This window comes from Desmodus rotundus, chromosome 1 (assembly GCF_022682495.2).
Source record: "Desmodus rotundus isolate HL8 chromosome 1, HLdesRot8A.1, whole genome shotgun sequence".
Lineage (NCBI taxonomy): Eukaryota > Metazoa > Chordata > Mammalia > Chiroptera > Phyllostomidae > Desmodus > Desmodus rotundus.
Window position 1 is genome coordinate 209,431,504 of NC_071387.1, and position 19,974 is coordinate 209,451,477.

The following is a 19,974-nucleotide window of genomic DNA, read 5'->3' on the forward strand; positions in this document are numbered from 1 at the left end:
CAAATACATTTGCTGAAACATCCAGATAAATATTTTTTGATTAACCGCCAAAATTGGCCTCTATTCCATTTTTCATTTAGTCACACAGATCCTCCCCTCACCCCTGCAAAAAAAAAAAAAAGAAGTCATATTGTACATGTCTGTGTGCTTTTCTATTAACTTATTATGTATGCACATGTAAATGAACCAGAGTTAAATCTAATAAGAAGATGAAAGTGGCATCACTACTACTGCTCTAAGGTTCCCAAATATGAGGAAATTATAGTCTTTAAAACAATCTTTCCAAAAGTATGGAGAAAATAAACTATGGATTAAAATGTGACCCTACATCCCTGTAGGCAAGATGGCTTCATCTATGACCCAGCAGGAGCCAAATGTTAGTGTTTTGAGTGGTCCTTGGGCCAAAAATCTCACTCGAATTAGGTTTTCCCAGCCTCCAGAGGCGACAGCATACTCAGGACCAACAGACCTATTTGGACAAGGGCCAGATATAAAATCATATAATTTCATCTGTGCCTTCAAAGTTTTTAATGACCATTTTTAATGGTAGCACCGCCATACGGCCCACCGTCTACCATTTCAGATCTTTTACGTATTTAGAATATTTAATATATTGTCCGACCCTAGATACACGGTTTGATAAACCTGGCTGCTATTAAAAGACAAATTTGTATTAAAAAAAAAAAAGTCAAGTGACAATAATGGTTAGCCTTTCCCTGCTCCTCAACTAAGTTTTCCGGGCGGTGGAGGGGGCGGCGGGAGACTTGGAGGGGAGAAGACAAACTTTCCCTGCAGCGTGTTACTTTATAAGCACTGTGTCCATCCCCCCGGAATAAAGAAGAAATAGATTCAGCTTGGGAACTCCGCCCTGGAGTGGCGGCTCCTGCAGAGGGGACGGCGTGCTGGTCATTGTTAACGTCGTCTGCCATTAGAGGGCGCTAGACAACCCCGCATTGCTGCGGCCGCGGGGGAAGGACGGGAAGACGCGAAGAGAGGGGGGCGGCGGGGGGGACGTGGGCACAGTCGGGGATGCGGGAGCGACGGGGAGAGGAGGGGAAGGGGCGGGCGGGCGGGCGGGGGCGAGGGAGAGGGACGCGGGAGAGGGAAGGAGTCGATCTGGAGAGATTAAGGAGGACGTGGAGTCCCAGGACCGTCTGAAGTGAGCAAAAAGCCCCCCGCCCCCGCCGCGCCCCTCCCCTCGCGTCCGCGGGACGGTGATTGTGAAGCGAAAGGCGGCGGCGAGGTCACCGGATTTTACCAGCCTGCGGCGGCGAGTGCGCGCGGTGCAGGTGCGGCGGCCGCGGGGCTTTGTGATTCGGGCCCGCGTTCAAAGGGGGGCTCGGGCGCGTCTGAGAGGCACCCAAACAACTGTCGTCTAATATTAGCACGGCTGTGTTTCGGGATCTATTATAGTCTGTCCAGACAGATTCCCATTGTAATGGGATCTTTTATTAAAAGATTAGCACTATCTCCTGCAGTTGGCGGAAAAAAATCTGTTATCGCTGAGTTATTTGCAGTTGTGGAGGGGGCACGAGGGGGGGCCGATGGGGGAGGGCGGGCGGAGAAGCGGGGGGCGGCCTGGCGGGGGGAGGCTGGGGAGGAAGGGGCGGATTTGAGAGCCGCAGGAGAAAATCCCGGTGACCTGCGAATGTCCAAGAATTTGGTCTGCATACTTCCTTGTCTGTTGTCCTTGGGGATCCAGAAACGAAAAGCATGGAAATTTAACAGGCAGCTTTGGAATAAACAATATAGCATTTTCCGCGGAGTAATCGTTCTGTATAAAAGGAAATATCGCCTCCCCGGTTTCATTCAGCGGTGCCAAAAATGTTATACATGAGAGACCCACCAACTTTCAGCGAAGAATGCCTGGCCCGGTGCTTAATAAACTGAGGCTGCAGAAGTTCGTTATCGATGTCGCAATCTTTCCCTTCCGCGAACCGACGGAGAGAGAAGGACGGAGACACAGACACTCTCGGGGCAGAAACTGGGGAGCCTCGGGGCGGGGGAGGGGCAGACCGCCTACGTCGGCGCCCCAGCTCCGCGCTGCGACTCCAGACGCGGCGAAGTGAAAGGAGAGAAAAGAAAGGGAGAGGGCGACGCGGCGACGGGGGAGGCCGAGCCCGAGGTGTTAAACATTTTTGTTTGCCCCTGACTCGTGGAGACCCAGGGCCGCGTCTGGGCCCCGCTCCGCCTGGGTGGAAGGGGCCGGGGCCGGAGTTCTGGGCCGCAACGCTGGGCTGGGGGGTGGCTGCAAAGTGAGGCACGCGCACATCCAGACACAAAACCTCGCCCGTCCCGCGCCCGGGCTGCGGGGGCCTGAGACCCAGCACGCCCCGACCCGTGCGCGGGGGCAAGTGGAGCCTCTCCCGGCTCTCCGGCGTCTGCAAAATCTTCCTGGCGTAGAGCAGCGGTGCGCACACAAACTCTGCCCCCCCTCCCCGCCTCCGTGTCCCTGCCGCGCGCGCGCGCGCGCGAGCACAGATACAATCACACACACTCACACTCGCCACCCGGCGCGCGCCGGCGCTGCCTGCGAGCGGCGGCGTGCAGGGCTAGAAGTGGGTGTTCTTCCCCGCTCCCCACCCCCGAAGCGTCGCCCCCCCGCCCCGCGGTCGCCTCCCCCCTCCCTCTCGCTCCTACGCAATAAGAACTCGGCGATTCCCCTCCTGCCGCTTTGATTTCGGGCACCTCCAGCAGATAATTGGGAAGGGTTTCCAGAAGGTGGGAAATGTCACCTGATTCACACTGAACTTTTAAAAGCTCCCCACCCCCAAGGAGCCGCGCACACCCGCGCTAGCGGCCGCCCTCCTGCTGCCCCACACCCTGGGAGACCGCCCACCGCACACCGCGGAGACCCCCGTCCAGATTTAAAGCGCGGCTGCGCCCGGCTCCTGACGTCCATTGAATCGCGCGGCGGCCGGCGGCGAGCGCAGGGCTGCGCCGGGATCGCTGCGCCCTCCGCCGCCCGCCTCTGCGCCCGCCCGGGCCACCGCCGCTCCTCGCCCCGCGCCTGCCCCACGATGGGCCGCTCCCGGCACCAGCCCGGCGGGCTCTGCCTCCTGCTGCTGCTGCTCTGCCAGTTCATGGAGGACCGCAGCGCCCAGGGTAAGCGACGCGGGATGCGTGGGGGGCCCGGCCGGGGTAGGGACTCGCACTTTTCTGTCGTCCGCACGAGTCTGCTCGCAGCGACGCTGCTCTCCGAGGACGAGCAGATCGACTTAGCGACTCCGGGACGGAGAGCCGTGGGGGACTGGAGGCAGTGACACTTTGGGAGCCGAGTTTGGAGCGCGCTTCTCCTTAAAAAGGAAAGGGAGTGAGCCGAGGTGCCTGCCGCTCAGTAGTTGGGTTAGATGCTCCAAGTTCCGGACATCAGGAGAGGAGATGTTATCTTTCGGGCTTGGCTCTGAAGAAGGGCACACGCATCCGTAGCGTGGCCATTTAAGTCGCCCCGTTTGCAGTTTAACCTCTTTCCCTCCCACATCTTTTAGGTAGTTTGTAAAAAATGACCAGTGGCACCGGGGGGAGCGGGGGGGGGGGGGGAGAGATACTGAAATTTCTTCGGTGGCTAGGGGACGTGGTTTCAGAAACTTTGCCCAAACTTGGAAATGTGGATGCTGGAAATTTTCGAGGGAAGTAGCTTTGCGCCCAGTGAATGCTTCTTCGAACCCCCTCCCCCGAACCCTGAAAGAAAAAAGACCCAAATTATGAGGCCGGAGTGTTTTGTGTGGTTTACAGTTTCCCCCCTTCTGACCCCTTCCTCCGACTGTTAACTTTCTGCAGAACGGTCAGGAGCCTACAACTGATTTGAGTCCCGAGATGCATGGAGAGCAAATTTCTCAAGTTTTCTTTTTTAATTAGGTTTGTTTATTTTAGTTAGTGTTTGAGCAGATTTTAGAAGAAATAATAATAGCAGCCTATGATCCAGTTTTTGTTAAATTGTCTGGGTGATTCGTGAGAAGTCCGTACGAACCAAATCCGAACGTTAAAAGGGGGGAAGTTACGTGCAGAGATTTCTTGGTAGGTCTGGGTAGGTGTCGCCGGGAAGTGGTGCGGAGCACCCCCTCTTCCCCTGCACTTTTCTGGGGACGGACTGTGACCGTCCCGCTCGGAAACGCCCGCCGCCCGCCGCGCTCCTCGTCCCGGGTCGCCCGCCTCCCGGGCGAGGCTTGCGGGACGCCCGGGACGTGGGCGCCGCGGAGGGCAGCTGCGGCAGATTTCGAAAGACCGCGGTGGCCGCGGGCGTCCCCCGGGCCTGGCGGATTGCAAAACGGGCCCGTCGGGCGGGCTGCGCCCCGCGGCCGGGCCGGACCGGCTGCCTGTTTGCTTTCATTTTTCACAAGCGCCCTTGGCTCCCGCGCGCTGCGCCTGTCCCGGCCCCTCACTCTTTCTCTGCCTTTCCCAAGTTCTCCGCCTTTCTCAACCCGTGTCACGGATAATACCCACTCCGCCCACGTGAAACCGACATGTAAAAACATCCGTCGCGTCCTGTTTTTGTCGAGTTCTGTAATCGGCTCTTCGAGTCGCTGCAGGTTATGGAGCGGGGCGAATACCAGCAAACAGTCTAGTGAGAGTCAGCGCAGGCTGCACGTGGTGTGTCTGGGTCGCTGCGCACTGACAGGGAGACGGCTCGGCCCGGGGCGCCCGGCTCCGGGCTCTCGCCGCCCCTCCCTCGCCCACCACCCACCTCTGCAGGCCCCGCGTCCCCGCTCCGGACCCACCCTCCCCCTGCCCTCCGTGGGTTCTCTGCGGGTCGCTGCGCCCGCCCCGGCCTGCTCGCCGCCCCCGCCCCGCCGCGCTCACCCACCTCCCACCCGTCTCCTCGCAGCTGGGAATTGCTGGCTCCGCCAAGCCAAAAACGGCCGCTGCCAGGTGCTGTACAAGACCGAGCTGAGCAAGGAGGAATGCTGCAGCACCGGCCGCCTGAGCACCTCGTGGACCGAGGAGGACGTCAATGACAACACGCTCTTCAAGTGGATGATTTTCAACGGGGGCGCCCCCAACTGCATCCCCTGTCAAGGTGGGGCTCTCCCTCCCGCAGCTGCAGGCTGGCCCGCGGTAGAGGGCGTCTTACCCTCAGTGTCCCCACTGCCCAGCTTTGCACCAGGGAGCCTCCCTCCTCCCCCAGTCCCAGGAAGCCAGAAAGCCGGGAAGCTCTCGGGTGGCGTGTTGGCTGTTATGCACTTTACCCAAAACAAGGTCGACTGCTCAGCCTAGTGTGGGGGTGAAGCCAGCCACCCAGGCTGGTGGAGAGACACCTGGGTAGGAGGCGAGGCCCACTGTCGTTCCCTTCCTCTCGCCCCTCCTCCCCTTCTGGGAGAGAGCCTAGGCCCCTCAGGCGCCAACTGCACCATTGCGCAAGCCCCCCTCCCCCCCGCCCACCCGCAGTCGCCCTGCTGACCTGCATCCTGCCTGGCCCAGGTTTAATCCTTGCCTCTTTCCAACTGGTAGAAACGTGCGAAAACGTGGACTGTGGCCCCGGGAAAAAATGCCGGATGAACAAGAAAAACAAACCCCGCTGCGTCTGCGCCCCAGACTGCTCCAACGTCACCTGGAAAGGCCCAGTCTGTGGACTGGACGGGAAAACCTATCGCAATGAGTGTGCACTCCTCAAGGCCAGGTGTAAAGAGCAGCCGGAGCTGGAAGTCCAGTACCAGGGCAAATGTAAAAGTAGGTGGACCCACCGCAAGGCCCCAGGGGGTGGGTGGGCCACGGGAGGGGCCTAATGATAATAATAATGACACCAAATAAGGGACCCCTTTTCTAACTTAGGAAGACTCGTTAAGAACACAGAAAGGACCAACCTGGGGTCATAAATTTCCTCCTGAAAACCACAGGATGCCCAAAGTGCCTTTTGAAAGCTGGCCTCCTTCATTTCATGTTTTCCTGGATGATTTCACATTCTCACTCCCGAAGACCAGAAGGCGCCTATTAACATGTGTCTCCCTGTTTGTTTCAGAGACCTGCCGGGACGTTCTCTGTCCCGGCAGCTCCACGTGTGTGGTGGACCAGACCAATAATGCCTACTGTGTGACGTGTAACCGGGTCTGCCCCGAGCCCACCTCCTCGGAACAGTATCTCTGCGGCAATGACGGAGCGACCTACTCCAGTGCCTGTCATCTGCGGAAGGCCACCTGCCTCCTGGGCAGGTCCATTGGATTAGCCTACGAGGGAAAGTGTGTCAGTAGGTATTCCTGATAAAGGAGCAAAGGGAGAAAATAGGAGCGAAAAGCCTAGTTCTAGCGTTAAAACTGTGGGGTGAACCTGTAAAGAAGGCTTCAAAGCCCCCCCCCCCAATGTCAAGTTGCACCAAAGGGAGGACTGTCCCCAGTGACCATAGCTCCCCCCAGGAAGCGATCATCCTCCAGAAGCGTTGGCATATGTGTTGAAATGCGGGCAAGAAACAGGAGATGATTTTCTGTCTTAGAAAACTTAGAACTCACCCAATTTTACACATTCTTTTTAAGTGCTAGACTTGCTGGAAGCAAGAAATAATGACTTAACAGTTCTTAAAACCTGTCATTAGATTCTGATAACTGATGGAATTCTTTCTTTTTTTCAAAGATCCCCACTGTGGGAAAGCATCAAATACAGGTTTCACTGGAGGATGCTGGGAGCCCGTTCCAACAGATGCTGTGTTCATGCACAGATACAGTGTGTAGGACACTGTGGGGATTTGTGTGTGTGTTTCAGTTTTATTTTTCAGGCACTTTTGCATGAGAGCTCAGTGACCCCCCTGAGTGCAAGATGGCAGTTACATGTTTATATTTCTTGGTAGGGGAGTAGACAAAGGGGGAGAGGAGGAGAGGGGGAGCCTGTGTCCTAATCACAGGTGTATTATATCCTAGAAGCAAAGTCCTGTGAAGACATCCAGTGCGGCGGTGGGAAAAAGTGTCTGTGGGACTCCAAGGTGGGCCGGGGCCGGTGCTCCCAGTGCGGTGAGCTGTGCCCTGAGAGCAAGTCAGAGGAGCCCGTCTGCGCCAGTGACAACGCCACCTACGCCAGCGAGTGCGCCATGAGGGAAGCGGCCTGCTCCTCTGGCGTGCTGCTGGAAGTGAAGCACTCCGGATCCTGCAACTGTAAGTGCCATTTCCGCCCTGCTGCGAGGGAAGGCTGTCCCGGGCGGGCCCCCAGGGAGCGGAGACCTCCCCGCGGTCAGGCCGCACCCGTGGAAGCGAGGGAGCTGCTTGATTTCACCAGCAATTCCCCTGGTCCACAGAAAAATCCCCGGAATGTTTTCCTGGCTTTTCACACTTGTCCAGTGATCACCAGTGGGGTGGCTTCTAAAGACCTATTTCCAGTCGTTGGCCCCTAATGCGTTTGCTTTCCCAGAGTGCTTTGCTGTTTGCCTTATTAACATTTGAATCTAAACTAACTGCTTCAAAAGTTGTGCTTTTTCCCCCCTTTTTCAAAGACAGCTTTATATTATCACACAGGGCCGCTGCTTTTCGCAGTTGCCTCTCTACTAACTCTGCGATAAGGACCCAAAGCGGTTATACCTAGAACACAAGAGCGCTTTTTATCTGATTTCAGGAATCTGCCCGTAAAACCTGAGCCATTGATTCTTCAGAACTTTCTGCAGTTTTTGACTTCATAGATTATTTTTTTTAAGTTTTTTAAAACATTGCATAACAGCAGATGCCAAAAACAAAAAAAAAAACAAAACAAAACAAAAAAAAGCATCTCACTGCAAGTCACATAAAAATGCAACGCTGTAACATGGCGGTATCAGAGGGCTTTGAAAACATGCACTGAGCTGCTTCCGCGCCATTGTTGTCCGTGTTTAAACAGCAGCTCCCCTGTGTTCCCCATCTAGCCATTTCGGAAGACACCGAGGAAGAGGAGGAAGATGAAGACCAGGACTACAGCTTTCCTATATCTTCCATTCTGGAGTGGTAAACCCTCCACCAGTGTTCAGTGTTGACATAGCCTTTGGGCAAAAAAAAAAAAAAAAAAAGGAAAGAAAAAATATATATTGTCCATACTGTAAATAAGTGTATGCTTATTTATTTGGGGGGAAAACTATACATACAGGACCTTTGTCCTAAAGCTCTCTCCCAGGCCACTTGTTGCTCATTGGACACGGAGAGGCAGTCCTGTGAGGTCCACTGGATGAGGCGCATAGTCGAGACTTGTAGACATTTATTTATACTGTGTCATGTTTTATAATTTATACATAAAATGTCTGGTTGACTGTACACCTTGTTTTTGAAGAAATTTATTCGTGAAAGGAAGAGCAGTTGTTATTTATTGTGAGGTCTCTTGCTTGTAAAGTAGAAGCTTTTTTTTTTCCTTGTAAACCATGCAAGTCCATTCCTGACCATTCACTCACTCACCTGTCCCCTTCACCGCGCTGGGGGTAGACCCCTTCCCACCTGAACAGACTCGCACGGCAGTCGGTCATGTTTATTTATTGGGTTCTCCGCTGCCTGTTCTGCACACGCATGATCCCTCGGGTTTTGTTTACAAGGAATCTTGACCAAAAGGCATTGCAACTGACTCAGAGAAGGTACAGAGGACACAGTTCTGAGGAAACCCCTACTTCATTGCTCTCCTTGTGAGGGAGACCTTTGGGAGATGGAGGTGATAGCAGTGTTAGACTTCTAATGGTGGACAGATCCAAAGGGGTTGGGGGAGCATGCAGCAGACTGAAGGAAGGGGTCCTACACACTCAGCCTTTCCTTAGGTGTTTCCTTCCAGCTGGTCTCCTGTACCTTTTAAATTAGTTCCTTTTCAACCAATGCGTCACTAAAAGTTATATCGGAGCTTTATCGGTTCAAGTTTCTTGCTTTTCATGGTACTTTCTTCTGATGCAATTTTATATTTTCAAACATGGCAAGTTAAATATAAATTCATTTAAATATATAGTTTTGTACTTTTCTACCATGTAAATGTGCAATGTATATAAAAGTTATAATGTGTATTTGTAAATAAATGATGAGTGAAAAAATAAAAAAATTTTAAAAAGCCAATGGTCTCAACTACTGTTGATGTCAAAGAAGTTGTTTGGGCTGCGGGGTAAAAACGTGTAGACCTCATTTGCCGAGTCACTGAAAGTTAGTGGCCAGAACAGGAGACGCTCCAGAGCCGGGTGGATTACAAATCACCACAGTGGGGTCTGAAGGTAAAGGGGTCGGAGTTCCAACAAGTCCTTCGGAAGGATAGATGTTGGCCCCTGCTGTGGACGGAGCCTAAAGTTTCCTCTTTCGGAACCCCACCTTAGCCATTCTTCCTCATTGTAGCCAGAGGCACCCTTTACTTTATCTAAATAAAGTGGATCTTAGATCTTGACAAAACAGCCTGTTCCAAAGAAAGGTGAAAACAGGCTCAGCACACGGCAGAAGTCAGCACGGTTACAGAAGTGGGCCTCAGAGTCGGCAGGCATGGCAGGGACGTGGTGAGGCCTGGGATGGATTTTCACAACGCTGCCCAGGTTTGTTGGGGATAAAAAGTGACACTCAGGGAAGAAGAGAATGGCAGTGTCTTGTAGTCAACGTTCGACAGCTGAGTCACACTATTCGAACCTCAGATGGCATCTGGGGCATCCGTGGTGATGACTACATAACACAAGTTTCCAACTCATTGCATACTGATTCCTTGACTAAGGATATTAAAAACGTCAGAAGAGCAAGAGGCAAAGAAGTGAGGATTGGGACTGGGAGGGAAAGCAAAGAACGGTCAATGCAGCCAACATTGCTAAGCAGTAACTATTAAAAATGACTGTAGGTCTCATTCCAAAAAAAAAGTTTTTTCTTTCATTTAAAAAAAAAAAAAAAGACTAGAAGGCTGTTGGCTCTCAACTGTGATCACCAAATGAGAAATCTGGAGACAGAAGGAACTGGATAGGCAGAGCCTATATGATGATTAGGAGCCTATAGGTTTTGTTAGCCTTCAGCCCGGATTCCTGAGAAGGGAAGGGAGGCACAGAAGTCAAACAGGCTGCCATCAACCGGGAAGATGGGGGTCAGCCCTAACGGAGCCCGGGAGCGGCTCCCGGGAAAGGAGAGGCAGCTGGCAGACAAGCCTCGCGGCCCTTCCCAGAGTGGATGTCGTACTTTGTCCTGGGATGCCGCACATGCTGCAGAGCTGCCATCGACCACGAGAGTCACGGCGTCCCATTTAGCCGGCGCTGATGTGTGTCTTGGCAAGACTGATAAAATCAAGAGCTTGCTTTTAAAACAACATTCAGATTATTTAAAAATTTTATTTCATGTTTGTCAGCAACAATCATGCCTCTCAAGCAAAAAAAAAAAAAAAAAAAAAACACTTCATTTTCTTTCTTGGAGTTTCCTACTTTTCCAGTAATCCTGCATTAGGCTAATGAGTATCAAAAAACAGAAGTCTCCTAAAATTCAAATTATATTAATGTCATTAGACTGTTAGAATTTCAACAATGACTCAAAAAAGTAATTCACTTAGGCATATAATGTAATTTACAGAAACCATTCTAGTAACCAGTTTTAATTAGAATGACTACATCTTAATTATTAGTAACTTTAAAATATCAAGTAATAATGACAGATATCAGAAGTCTAGTTTTCTCTTTTTAAACAGATTTTATTTATTTATTTTTAGAGAGAGGGGAAGGGAGGGAGAAAGAGAGGGAGAGAAACATCCATCAGTTACCTCCCACATTCCCCAACTGGGGACAGGTCCCCAACCCAGGTATGTGCCCTGACCGAGAATCAAACAGGTGACCTTCCGATTTGCAGCGTGATGCCCAACCACCTGAACCACACCAGTCAGGACAGATATCTAGTTTTTATCAGCTGTCCACTTAAGATTTTCATGTGCTAAATGGGTGTGGTCCCCAAAGGATGGTAAAAATAAAATTTGGCATAATTCGAATCATTCTCAAAAGTCTTACAGTCATTCTCTTACAGCCTAATGCAGTAGCTGACCTCAGACTGGATTCTTTACCTGAGGGGGAAAATGCTATCTATTGAAAAAATCGGAATCCTATCCATAGTTCAAAGTATTGTATCAATGTCAAGTTTACTGAATTGATTACTGTAATGTGGTCATTTAAGAGAATATTCCTACACTTAGAAGAATACACACTGAACTATTTATAGAAAATGGCCAAAATGTATATAATTTACTCAGAAATGATTTTTTTTAATCCTTACTCAAGGACCTGCTCATTAATTTTAGAGAGAGGAGAAGGGAGGGGGGGAGAGAGAGAGAAGCATTGATATGTGAGCGCAACATCAGTTGGTTACCTCCTGTACACACCCCAACCGGGGGCCAAACCTGAAACCTAGGCATGTGCCCTGACTGGGAACCAAACCCACAACTCTTCGGCCTCTGGGACGATGCTCCAATCAGTTGAGGACTCTGAAATGATTTAGAAAGGAAAAATATAGCTTTATGTTGCTTTTCCCCCCACATATATTCAAAAGGAGAGAACACAAATGTTAAAAGAAGTAGTGAAATGTAACAACCAGTGAATTTGAATCAAAGGTAAATTTGAAATTATATCCAAATAAAAAGTTCGAAATTTTAAAAAGTCATTCTCTCAAAGGAGGAGCACAGAGTAGACTGCTTGTCCCATTGTCTAGGAGAACAAGGGAAGTATCAGACTCATTAAAAAAATCATTTGAATGACCAAACGACTCTGGAAAATAATTCTGGTGACTTTACCAAGGCTACTTGAAGAATCGTCTGGCGGTGAGAACTCCTGACACCTAAACCATACCCGAAATGACACGCAGCCTTTTCCTTTCTGAAATCGTCTAAAAATTCAGAGTGATCAGTAGCTTTGCAAAACACTCCAAACGCCAAAAAGCCCATTCCTCCCCTCTGCTCGCTGTGCGTTATTTGGATGGGTGATTTCACCTCCCCGCGCCCGTTTCCCCAGGCACGGGACCGGGATGGTGGAAGTGTCTCCCTGGTAGCAATGTCGTGTGTCACGGAAAGCGCTCAGATCAGTGTCTGGCACATAAAAAAGTAAGTGTCTTCCAGGATTATAGTAATTGTTGTTCACTGAAGAAGCAAAGATGGCAATGTGGCCCCTCGACCAGACTCCACTGCGAAAATGCATGGCTGAGGCACAAGTGTAAACCATTTTTTTTTAAATGGAAAATAAACATAATTGTCAAGTATTTTAGCCACATTAATACTTAACAAAACTTCAGGAAGCTCTAACAGGTTTTAGATACAATACTTCCCATGGAAAGTTGGAAAAAATTCACTCACTCACCAACATTTCCAAAGCCACAAAATATGCCTTTTGTCCTTTCGTTCACCCAGCACCCAGCACAATTCCTGGCAGTGAATTCAATCATTCTCCTTTAATTTTGATACGACTCCCTCCATGAGGATGATGGACTCCTAACGATAGTAATAAACTATTTCCAAACTATTAAGGATCCTAATGCAAATTATACAACTGCCAGGAATTGAAAAATGATATATCATTTATTTAATAACCTTGTTTATGAAAAAGCATTTTTTAAAACCTGGGTCCTAATTTGTTTTTCCCATCCCACTTTCCATTCCAATCAGCCTACAGTCAGCCTTCAGCCAGACATCATCATGTAAATAGTCTCCAGGCGTGCCTGCCCTGCGCACTCAACAGGCCTGCCCAGACTTGTCCAAATCCCCGCTTCGACTGAGCTGGAATCCCCCCGTGAGGACTGGATGGTCCCGGGCTTTGTCCTCCTTGGACCTCAGCTATCTTGGCTGGTACCATCAAGATTCCTGTGGCTGAGTCCTTCAAACACTTCAAAACATACTCTCTGGATTACACCAAATGTAGCCCTGGCAGAGCTGTAATTTGTCATTTTTCTATTTTAAGAAGATGGCCCGGGAACCAACTGGTACTGCAGGGAGGCAGACACACTCCCACCCAAAGTATCTTGAATTCATTTGCGAGGGACTCAGGTCTCTAGCTCAAGAACACGTGTAAGAGTTTCTGAGGAATTTGGGGCAAGCGAGAAATCAGGAACGAAGCCGCAATCCTCGTGAGAAAGAGGGGCTCTCTGGCTATTCTAGTTCCCAGAAGAGATACCAATAGACCTTGGTCTTTTCCGGCACCAAAGAAACTGGTGGGATGATACTATGGTCGTGACGCACCCCATAAACAGTGGAGCTGGTGAAAGACCACGGACAGGCCGGTCACTAGAGTTTCTTGAGATTGCTGGAGGCTAATGGCCCGATGACAGCACCAACAGAGGGATCAGATCCGATGACACCAAAGGCCTGCAATACTTGGAGCTCCTAAGGGAGAGTCTTTGGTGGGGCCGGTGACCCAGGAGAAGTAATCGACAGGGACACAGGGCAGTTTATTCATTGGGTATGTGGAGCCAGGACCCAGGCAGTAAAATGCCCAAATATGAAGGGCAACAGTCCAGGTGGAGTGCCTGGACCAGCAGCAGCGTTAGCTGGGGGCTTGTTAGAAATACAAGCTCCGGAGCCCTACCCCAGAACCACTGAACCAAATTCATTGAGGGGAGGGTCCCAAAATCTGTTTGATCAAGCACCCCAGGGAATTCTTAAGCATGCTAAAGTTCAAGACCTACTGCCCTAGAATCATTTCAAGCTCTGAGTGAGGCTTGGCTACCTTGATGTTCCAAAGCAACCAGAATACCTGTGTGTGGGTCTCTGGTAGCGCCCCAAGGGAGCCAGGTTCCAGCCTGTTCCCCAGCCATCCCTGGCTGAGGTTCCTGCACAGAATCTAAACCACACAGCGGCAGGGCACTGGTGCTGGTGAAGGCATTCGGCCATAGACGTCACAGAGCACATTTTCCCTAAGGCTGTTCTATCCGCTCTTATCTTCAAGGAGACCTTCCCTGGCTGGGCTGGCTAGGAATGCGGACGTGCCTCCCATCCCTTCTAGCCAGACCTGTTGAGTGGTGAGTTTCTCAAGAAGAGATTTGACTGTGAATGAAGAATAGTGATATTCTAGCCCTGGTCTTCTCTTGAGTTGACACTTCATCCATGTCGCCTCCCAGGAACATGCCTGAAATTTCTTCCAGGAGACCTGCACTGTCCTCCTAGAAGAGCACTTCAGCTCTGCCGGGGGGCGGGGGGGGGGGGGCAGGAAGCAAACACCGCCACTGATCTGACCCACCTGTCCCAGAACTGGGAGCCCTAAGCAACCAGATGCAACAGACTTGCAAGCTCAACAGGATTGTAAGTGGTGTCCTCCAAGGATGCACCAGACGCAACGGCATCTCCCGGTGCAGAGCCCGAGCCCAGGGTGGGAAGGCCTCTCCCTCCCTCTACTGCCAGGCCACCTCCTGGCCTCGGATTGCTTCCTGCCTCAGTCATCTCAGTGACGCTCACAACCGGACCTGACTCTGTCAGTTCCTGCCCGTGCACCTCCCCACACCCTCTGGCCAAAGTCCCAGTTCTGGGTCGGTGACATCCACCTTCTCCACACCTTCACCGATGCTGCCGAGCAAGGACAGAAGCCACAAAAAGTACCAGCTGGTCCCCCGAACCACATGTGAAATGTGATCTCAGCTTGGTCTTTTTTTTTTTTTTTAAGATTTTATTTATTTACTTACTTATATATTTATTTATTTACTTACTTACTTACTTGAAGAGAGGGGGAAGGAGGGAGAAAGAGAAGGAGAAAAACGTTGGATGTGCAAGAGAAACATCGATGGGTCGTCTCTCACACACCCCCAACCAGGGACCTGGCCCACAGCCTGGGCATGTACCCTGGCAGGGAGTCCGACCAGAAAGCTTGGGGCCTGTGGGATGACACCCAGCCCACCAAGCCACACCAGCCAGGGCTCTGCTGGGTCCTTTAACCTCCGAGCAATGTTGTACACACACCTCTCTTTCCCATGCCGCTCTCTGGCCTTTCCAAACACTCACAGTTTCCGTCATGCCGCATACCCACTCCCACTCTCCTCACTTTCAGTGAACTTGACCTCAAGCACTTAACCAGCAAATGGCTGGCATCGGGCAAGCATGACCTCAGCTCTGTCCACTGCCCACACGCACTGTAAGTTCGCCCCGTTTCCTGCCATTTCTAGCTGCCTTCCCTCCAGTCACAGAGAATCTCGTTTTCCCGTCTATGGTTTTCACCGCACGCCCTTCCCTCTCCTCCAGAAATGCACTTGATTAGCAGCGTCCCTCCATCATTTTACATTTCTCTCTAGACAGTGTTTTTATTAACTTAAGCCTATAAATGTGCCTCACTAAAATTTTCAAAATAAGATTGTATAAAATTGAAATAATGTCATTAATAAAGGGTGCCTAACTCAAACACACACACACACACACACACTTCTGCCTTGGCTAGCTCATAACAAAATAAGAAAAGCCTTTTTGTGCGTTGGTCTAGACACAACCTGTGGAGTAATCTCCTCGAAGTCTCTGCCACCTCGCCTGGCCCTCATTCCTCAGTCCTCTGCAATTTGCACTTTTCTCCAGGTAGTCACCTGAAGAGGTCTGACAAAGGTTATCAATGACCCCAAGCTCCCAACACAATGGACACCACCCTGTCCTTATCTAAAGGACCTCTCTTTGGTTTGTAGTCTGTTGACCAGACTCCTGACACTGCCCCGGGCTTTTGCGTCCCCGCCCCTCCCATCTCACGATTCCAACGGGGTTTCTTTGTGGCTCCTGCCTTCTTACCTGCAGAGCAGGGGTCAAAAGCTGGCTGTTCACACACTGCATCTGACTTAGAATTTATTTGGTTACACCAACCTGTAAAATAATTTTGAATTAGTTGACAATATTTAAAACGTAGGCAATCTCACCCCCCAAAATCTAGATTTCTACTTGCTCTTGAGAAATCTGAAAACCAGGTATGACTGGGTCTTTGAGTCCCATGGGCCCATCACGGGAAGCGGAGTGGACAGCCAGCCGCTCTCGCATTTAGACAAGGTGGTCGATGAGGTGGTCTCCCTCGTCCGCGGCACCTGCCCTGTCCCACACTGCCCCTTCGCCTTCTTTGTCTCCCTCTTCTACACAGCTGACCGCCCTTGACACAGTGTGCTAGGGGATTCACAGAACCCCAATGTCAACACAGTTTTCCCTGCAGCCCATATGCTGGTGGCTGTAGCCCCCCATGGTCAGCCCCGACATTTATTGCACCTCCATAATACACCCCCAAAGCCTACTGCCCCCAGTGAGGGGTGCCCGACCCTGCTTGCTTCCTCTCATCCACTCCTTCCCCCTCAGAATCTTAGATGAGTACATCTGATGGGGGGAGCCAGGTCTCTAGCCAGGGAGGCTGGGAAACGCAGGGTTGAGCTCCCATCTGAGAAGGGAGAATTCAGCATAGAGAAGAATAAGGTAGAGAAGGTGTCCCATAGATCTCGGCAGCCACAGAAGCTAGTAGAGACTACTAAAAAATCCAAACAAAGATAGGTATAGAATTGTTAGAAGGAGAACCACCAGAGGCTACAGACGGTATAGAATTCTCCATCAACAAGCTTCAAGAGTATTTTCACAGCAGTACTCAACAACCCAGGAGCAGAGCACAGTCCACGGGTCAGAGGCTCCATCCAATTAGACAGCAGCTTCTAAACACCCCACACTGCCCCAGCCCCCTTCGGAGGGGCATGGTGAGGGCAGAGAAATGGCGTAGAGAACAGCAACGTCAGGCAAACGCAGAGAGAAAAGCAATTTCCCAAACGACGAACAAGCAGCGGTGAGCATTTGGCAGAACGTTTTCAAGGGAAAGTTCCTGAACCCCAGCATTTGGTGGACCGTGCAGGAGACGGGGACGGCAAGTACGCGCAGGGGCCTGAACCCGAATTCATGCAGCCACGGCGGGAAAACCAGTAGCATAGACTGGGAGAGTCAGATCTCCAGGCTAATGGCGGGGACAGAGACCTGGGGGACGAGAGAAAAAGGACCAGATGGAGACGAAAGATTTCCTTCGCTCAGATCCAGGGGCAGCGGCAACGGATGTAGACTGACGTAGCATTTTCGAAGCGCTTTTGTCTGATGAGTTGTTTGTCCATCTGTTTACAATTCTCCTGAAGTGCTTTGCATTTTATGGGCTAATGTTAAACCTCAACACAACCCACAAGTGTCATTTGTTTGTATTTTATGACAGTAGCTTTGGGATCAGCTGTTATTTTTTTTTAAAATCTTATGTATAACCCCAGTATTGAATTAATGCACAGCTTTAACAATTAATTAGGAGGCACATATAAACAAGTTTGTACCAATACACAAGGTCCGGCAGAAGTAACGCCTGCCTGAGTGTGGTTGGTTGGGTAATAACATGGGTGCAGTAATTTATAGTTTTCATTGGAACATTTCACTTAAAAAGTCATAGGGTGTGCTTGAGTGGGACATTGTTGTGCTACATTACATGCTTATGATTTTGTAATAAAAAGGGCAGTATTGTGCTGTATCATAAATCAATATAAAATTCAGAACTTGTCAGAGAACTATCGTACCTTTAAAAGTTTGTGGACGTCCAGAATAGTCAAAGGCACAGAGACAGAGAGATCAGGGGTCACTGGGGAACGGGGGGCCAGGGGAGAGGGGGCGCCCGTGGACAGGCACGGGGCTTCATTGTGAGGGGACGAGACGACAGTGTCCACCTGCTGCGGTGACGGCGGTGTGCGGCTCTCTGGCTCCCTCACACCATCGGACTGGACACTTCAAGTGGGCGAGTTTTGTGTAGTGTGATCGTATCTCAATAAAACCCTTATTTTAAAAACCTATGCAGTTAATTTAAGTGGAAGTATCCACTTACTTTCAAAATTGTTTTAGTTTTACAGGAATTGATTCATAAAGAACGTTGTTACATTTTAACACGTTCTAGTAGTGTACCCGTTTTTAGTCTAGATTTCTACACCCTTAAATACCAGTTTTGACGGTGGTAGCAATCACCCACGCACTGAAATTAGAGCTCTAATAAATTGAGTCATTTTAGCTTCAGGAGGAAAAAATTTTTTTCATGGATTAAAAATATGGCATAATTTTTCCCAGTTTTATTAGTGTAGCAACTACATTATTACCACAGAGTTATTGGAAAAGGAGTCAGAATCCTACAAACAAACAAACAAACAAAGACAGTTTACCAATATACATTTCTTTTAAAATGACTCAGAAAGCCCTGAATGGGTGGTTCAGTTGTTTAGAGCATCCTCCTGGTAGACCAGGGTTGTGGGTTCGATCCCCGGTCAGAGCACTCACAAGAAGCAACCAATGAATGCATGAATGAGTGGAACAGCAAATCTCTGTTTCCCTCTCTCTCTCTCTCTCTCTCACCCTTCCTCCCTCTCTCTGTCTCTCTCTCTAAAACCAATCAATCAATAATAAAGAAATAAAATAAAATTACTAGGAAAATTCTCAGACTAGGAAAACGTTAAAAATCCCAGTCTTATCATATAGCACTTTTGTACTGAAAGCATTTCACATATAGTTAAAAGAACAACAAAATTCATATAAAAATTTTACCAAAACAGGAAGAATAATTTTTGTCCCACCTGTCTGTTAACACAGTTGAACAGTCTTAAGGAAATTAATTACATTATCACATATTTTTATTGGTTTGCTGCCAATTTCTGTCAACACAGAAGTTACATTTTTTTCCTTTTAGTGTGGAGTCAAGATAGAAAAAAGAATTATTAGTATGTACAGAACAGTTTTATCTGCAGCAATATTTTAGATTGACTTGTTATATTGCATCTGGAAATGACAAGTTTGCAATCTCTTTCGGCAAATATATTTACAGACTCTCATGCTTTCTGATAAGGGCGTATTGTTCATTCCCTAAGGAAAACTTTCATGCCCAAAATAAATATGCTTTATTTCCCACTTGGAAACTGAGTAGACAATTAAGCACTACCATCTAAATGCTTACTTTCTTTAACTAACCAACACCATTTTCCACAAATTACAGTTTTTAAATTATAGCTTTTCCTCTCAGGGTGTGGAAGAAGAAAAGAATTGTGTCTTTTCTCCTTAACAGGATCTTTTGCAAAACCCTCCAATCTTACTCAGGTTCTTATTCCTTATAGTTGGATGTGCTTCTTTATTTTTTGTTTGTTTGTTTCAGATTCAATTTGATAATTCAATCCCTCTTGGGGGGGGGGACTTGAGAATCTATTCAAGTACTTTGCTGTTTATTGGTTACATATCTCAACACATAATATGCAACATACTATAGCAACGATGCACATGCATGGGCATGCATGGACATGCATGGACATGGATGGATGGGCAGGTATAGACAGATGACGGACAGGCAGACAGACAGACAGACAGATGATAGATGGACAGGGGTAGATAAATAGATAGAGCGAGCAAGCTCTCCAGGGGGAATCTCAAACCTCAGTTCACACCGTGTTCCCATACCCACCCAGAGCTAGCTGGGGCTTAGGCAGAAAAAGGTTACCCATGGTTCACCTGTCGGGGAGACACATTCTGCCCCACCTTGGGATTTGCCCGTATGATTTCAATGCACACTTTAAAAAGAGAGCTGAGTCTCCACTTCCCACTCACTCTCTGCCTTTCTCTCTCTTGCTCTGGGCCCTGGAAGGTGAAGCTGCACAGACCGAATCTCCCAGACCCCCGTGGGGGCAGGTTTCCCATGAGGACTGGCCGATACCCTGAGAAGAGAGCAGAGGACTGGAGGAGAGAGGTGGGAGGTATTTACTTTCTGCTTCCCAACCCCCACCCCATCCCTCTCCCACTCCCACTCTGAACGCCCCCCCTTCCGTCTCAGCTGCAGCTCTTGGGGCCATCCAGCAGAAGCCAGGCAGCCCTCCTGATTCATCTCCAACTTTGAGCTCCAGAAACTCGATGTCCTCCCCTGTCCTTTCTTCTGAAGGGGCAGTAGGGCTTCCTTCCTAATGTCACTTGCTTCGTCCCTACCTGCCCATGCTGCAGGTAGTCCTGTCAGGAAGGCAGGCTCGCACCAATGTCTGGGGTGAGCTCTCCCTTTCCGCCAAGAGCCCCGGCTGCCGTGGGAGCCATGTAGACTTCCTACTCACACCTGATGTGGGGTTGGTCAGTCCTTAATTCACATGGGAAAGGGAGGGAGAAGAC

The 19,974-nt window shown here is 49.7% G+C and overlaps 1 protein-coding gene across 3 annotated transcripts; it reads left to right on the top strand.

Moving 5' to 3' along the window:
- Positions 1-2,655: 2,655 nt before the first annotated feature.
- Positions 2,656-8,969, top strand: FST (follistatin). Of its 3 annotated transcripts, none has more exons than XM_053914788.1 (6): positions 2,656-3,105; positions 4,826-5,017; positions 5,449-5,667; positions 5,957-6,181; positions 6,849-7,076; positions 7,814-8,963. In XM_053914788.1, exons 1-6 carry the CDS (start codon positions 3,021-3,023, stop codon positions 7,894-7,896), a joined length of 1,032 nt encoding a protein of 343 aa, XP_053770763.1. In that variant the 5' UTR covers positions 2,656-3,020; the 3' UTR covers positions 7,897-8,963. The 3 variants fall into 3 exon arrangements, with proteins under 3 accessions (XP_053770763.1, XP_053770767.1, XP_045060778.1); XM_053914792.1 differs by having other exon boundaries at positions 2,658-3,105; positions 6,846-7,076; positions 7,531-8,969; XM_045204843.2 differs by having other exon boundaries at positions 2,658-3,105; positions 6,846-7,076; positions 7,814-8,969.
- The last annotated feature ends 11,005 nt before the right edge of the window (positions 8,970-19,974 follow it).

What these genes read in the sequence shown, in the direction of transcription:
- FST (XM_045204843.2), top strand. Translation starts at nt 3,021, where the DNA reads ATGGGCCGCTCCCGGCACCAGCCCGGCGGGCTCTGCCTCCTGCTGCTG. An exon ending in GTACCAGGGCAAATGTAAAA is followed by an intron (nt 5,668 to 5,956) that starts GTAGGTGGACCC and finishes TGTTTGTTTCAG; the next exon opens with AGACCTGCCGGGACGTTCTC. An exon ending in CTACGAGGGAAAGTGTGTCA is followed by an intron (nt 6,182 to 6,845) that starts GTAGGTATTCCT and finishes ATTATATCCTAG; the next exon opens with AAGCAAAGTCCTGTGAAGAC.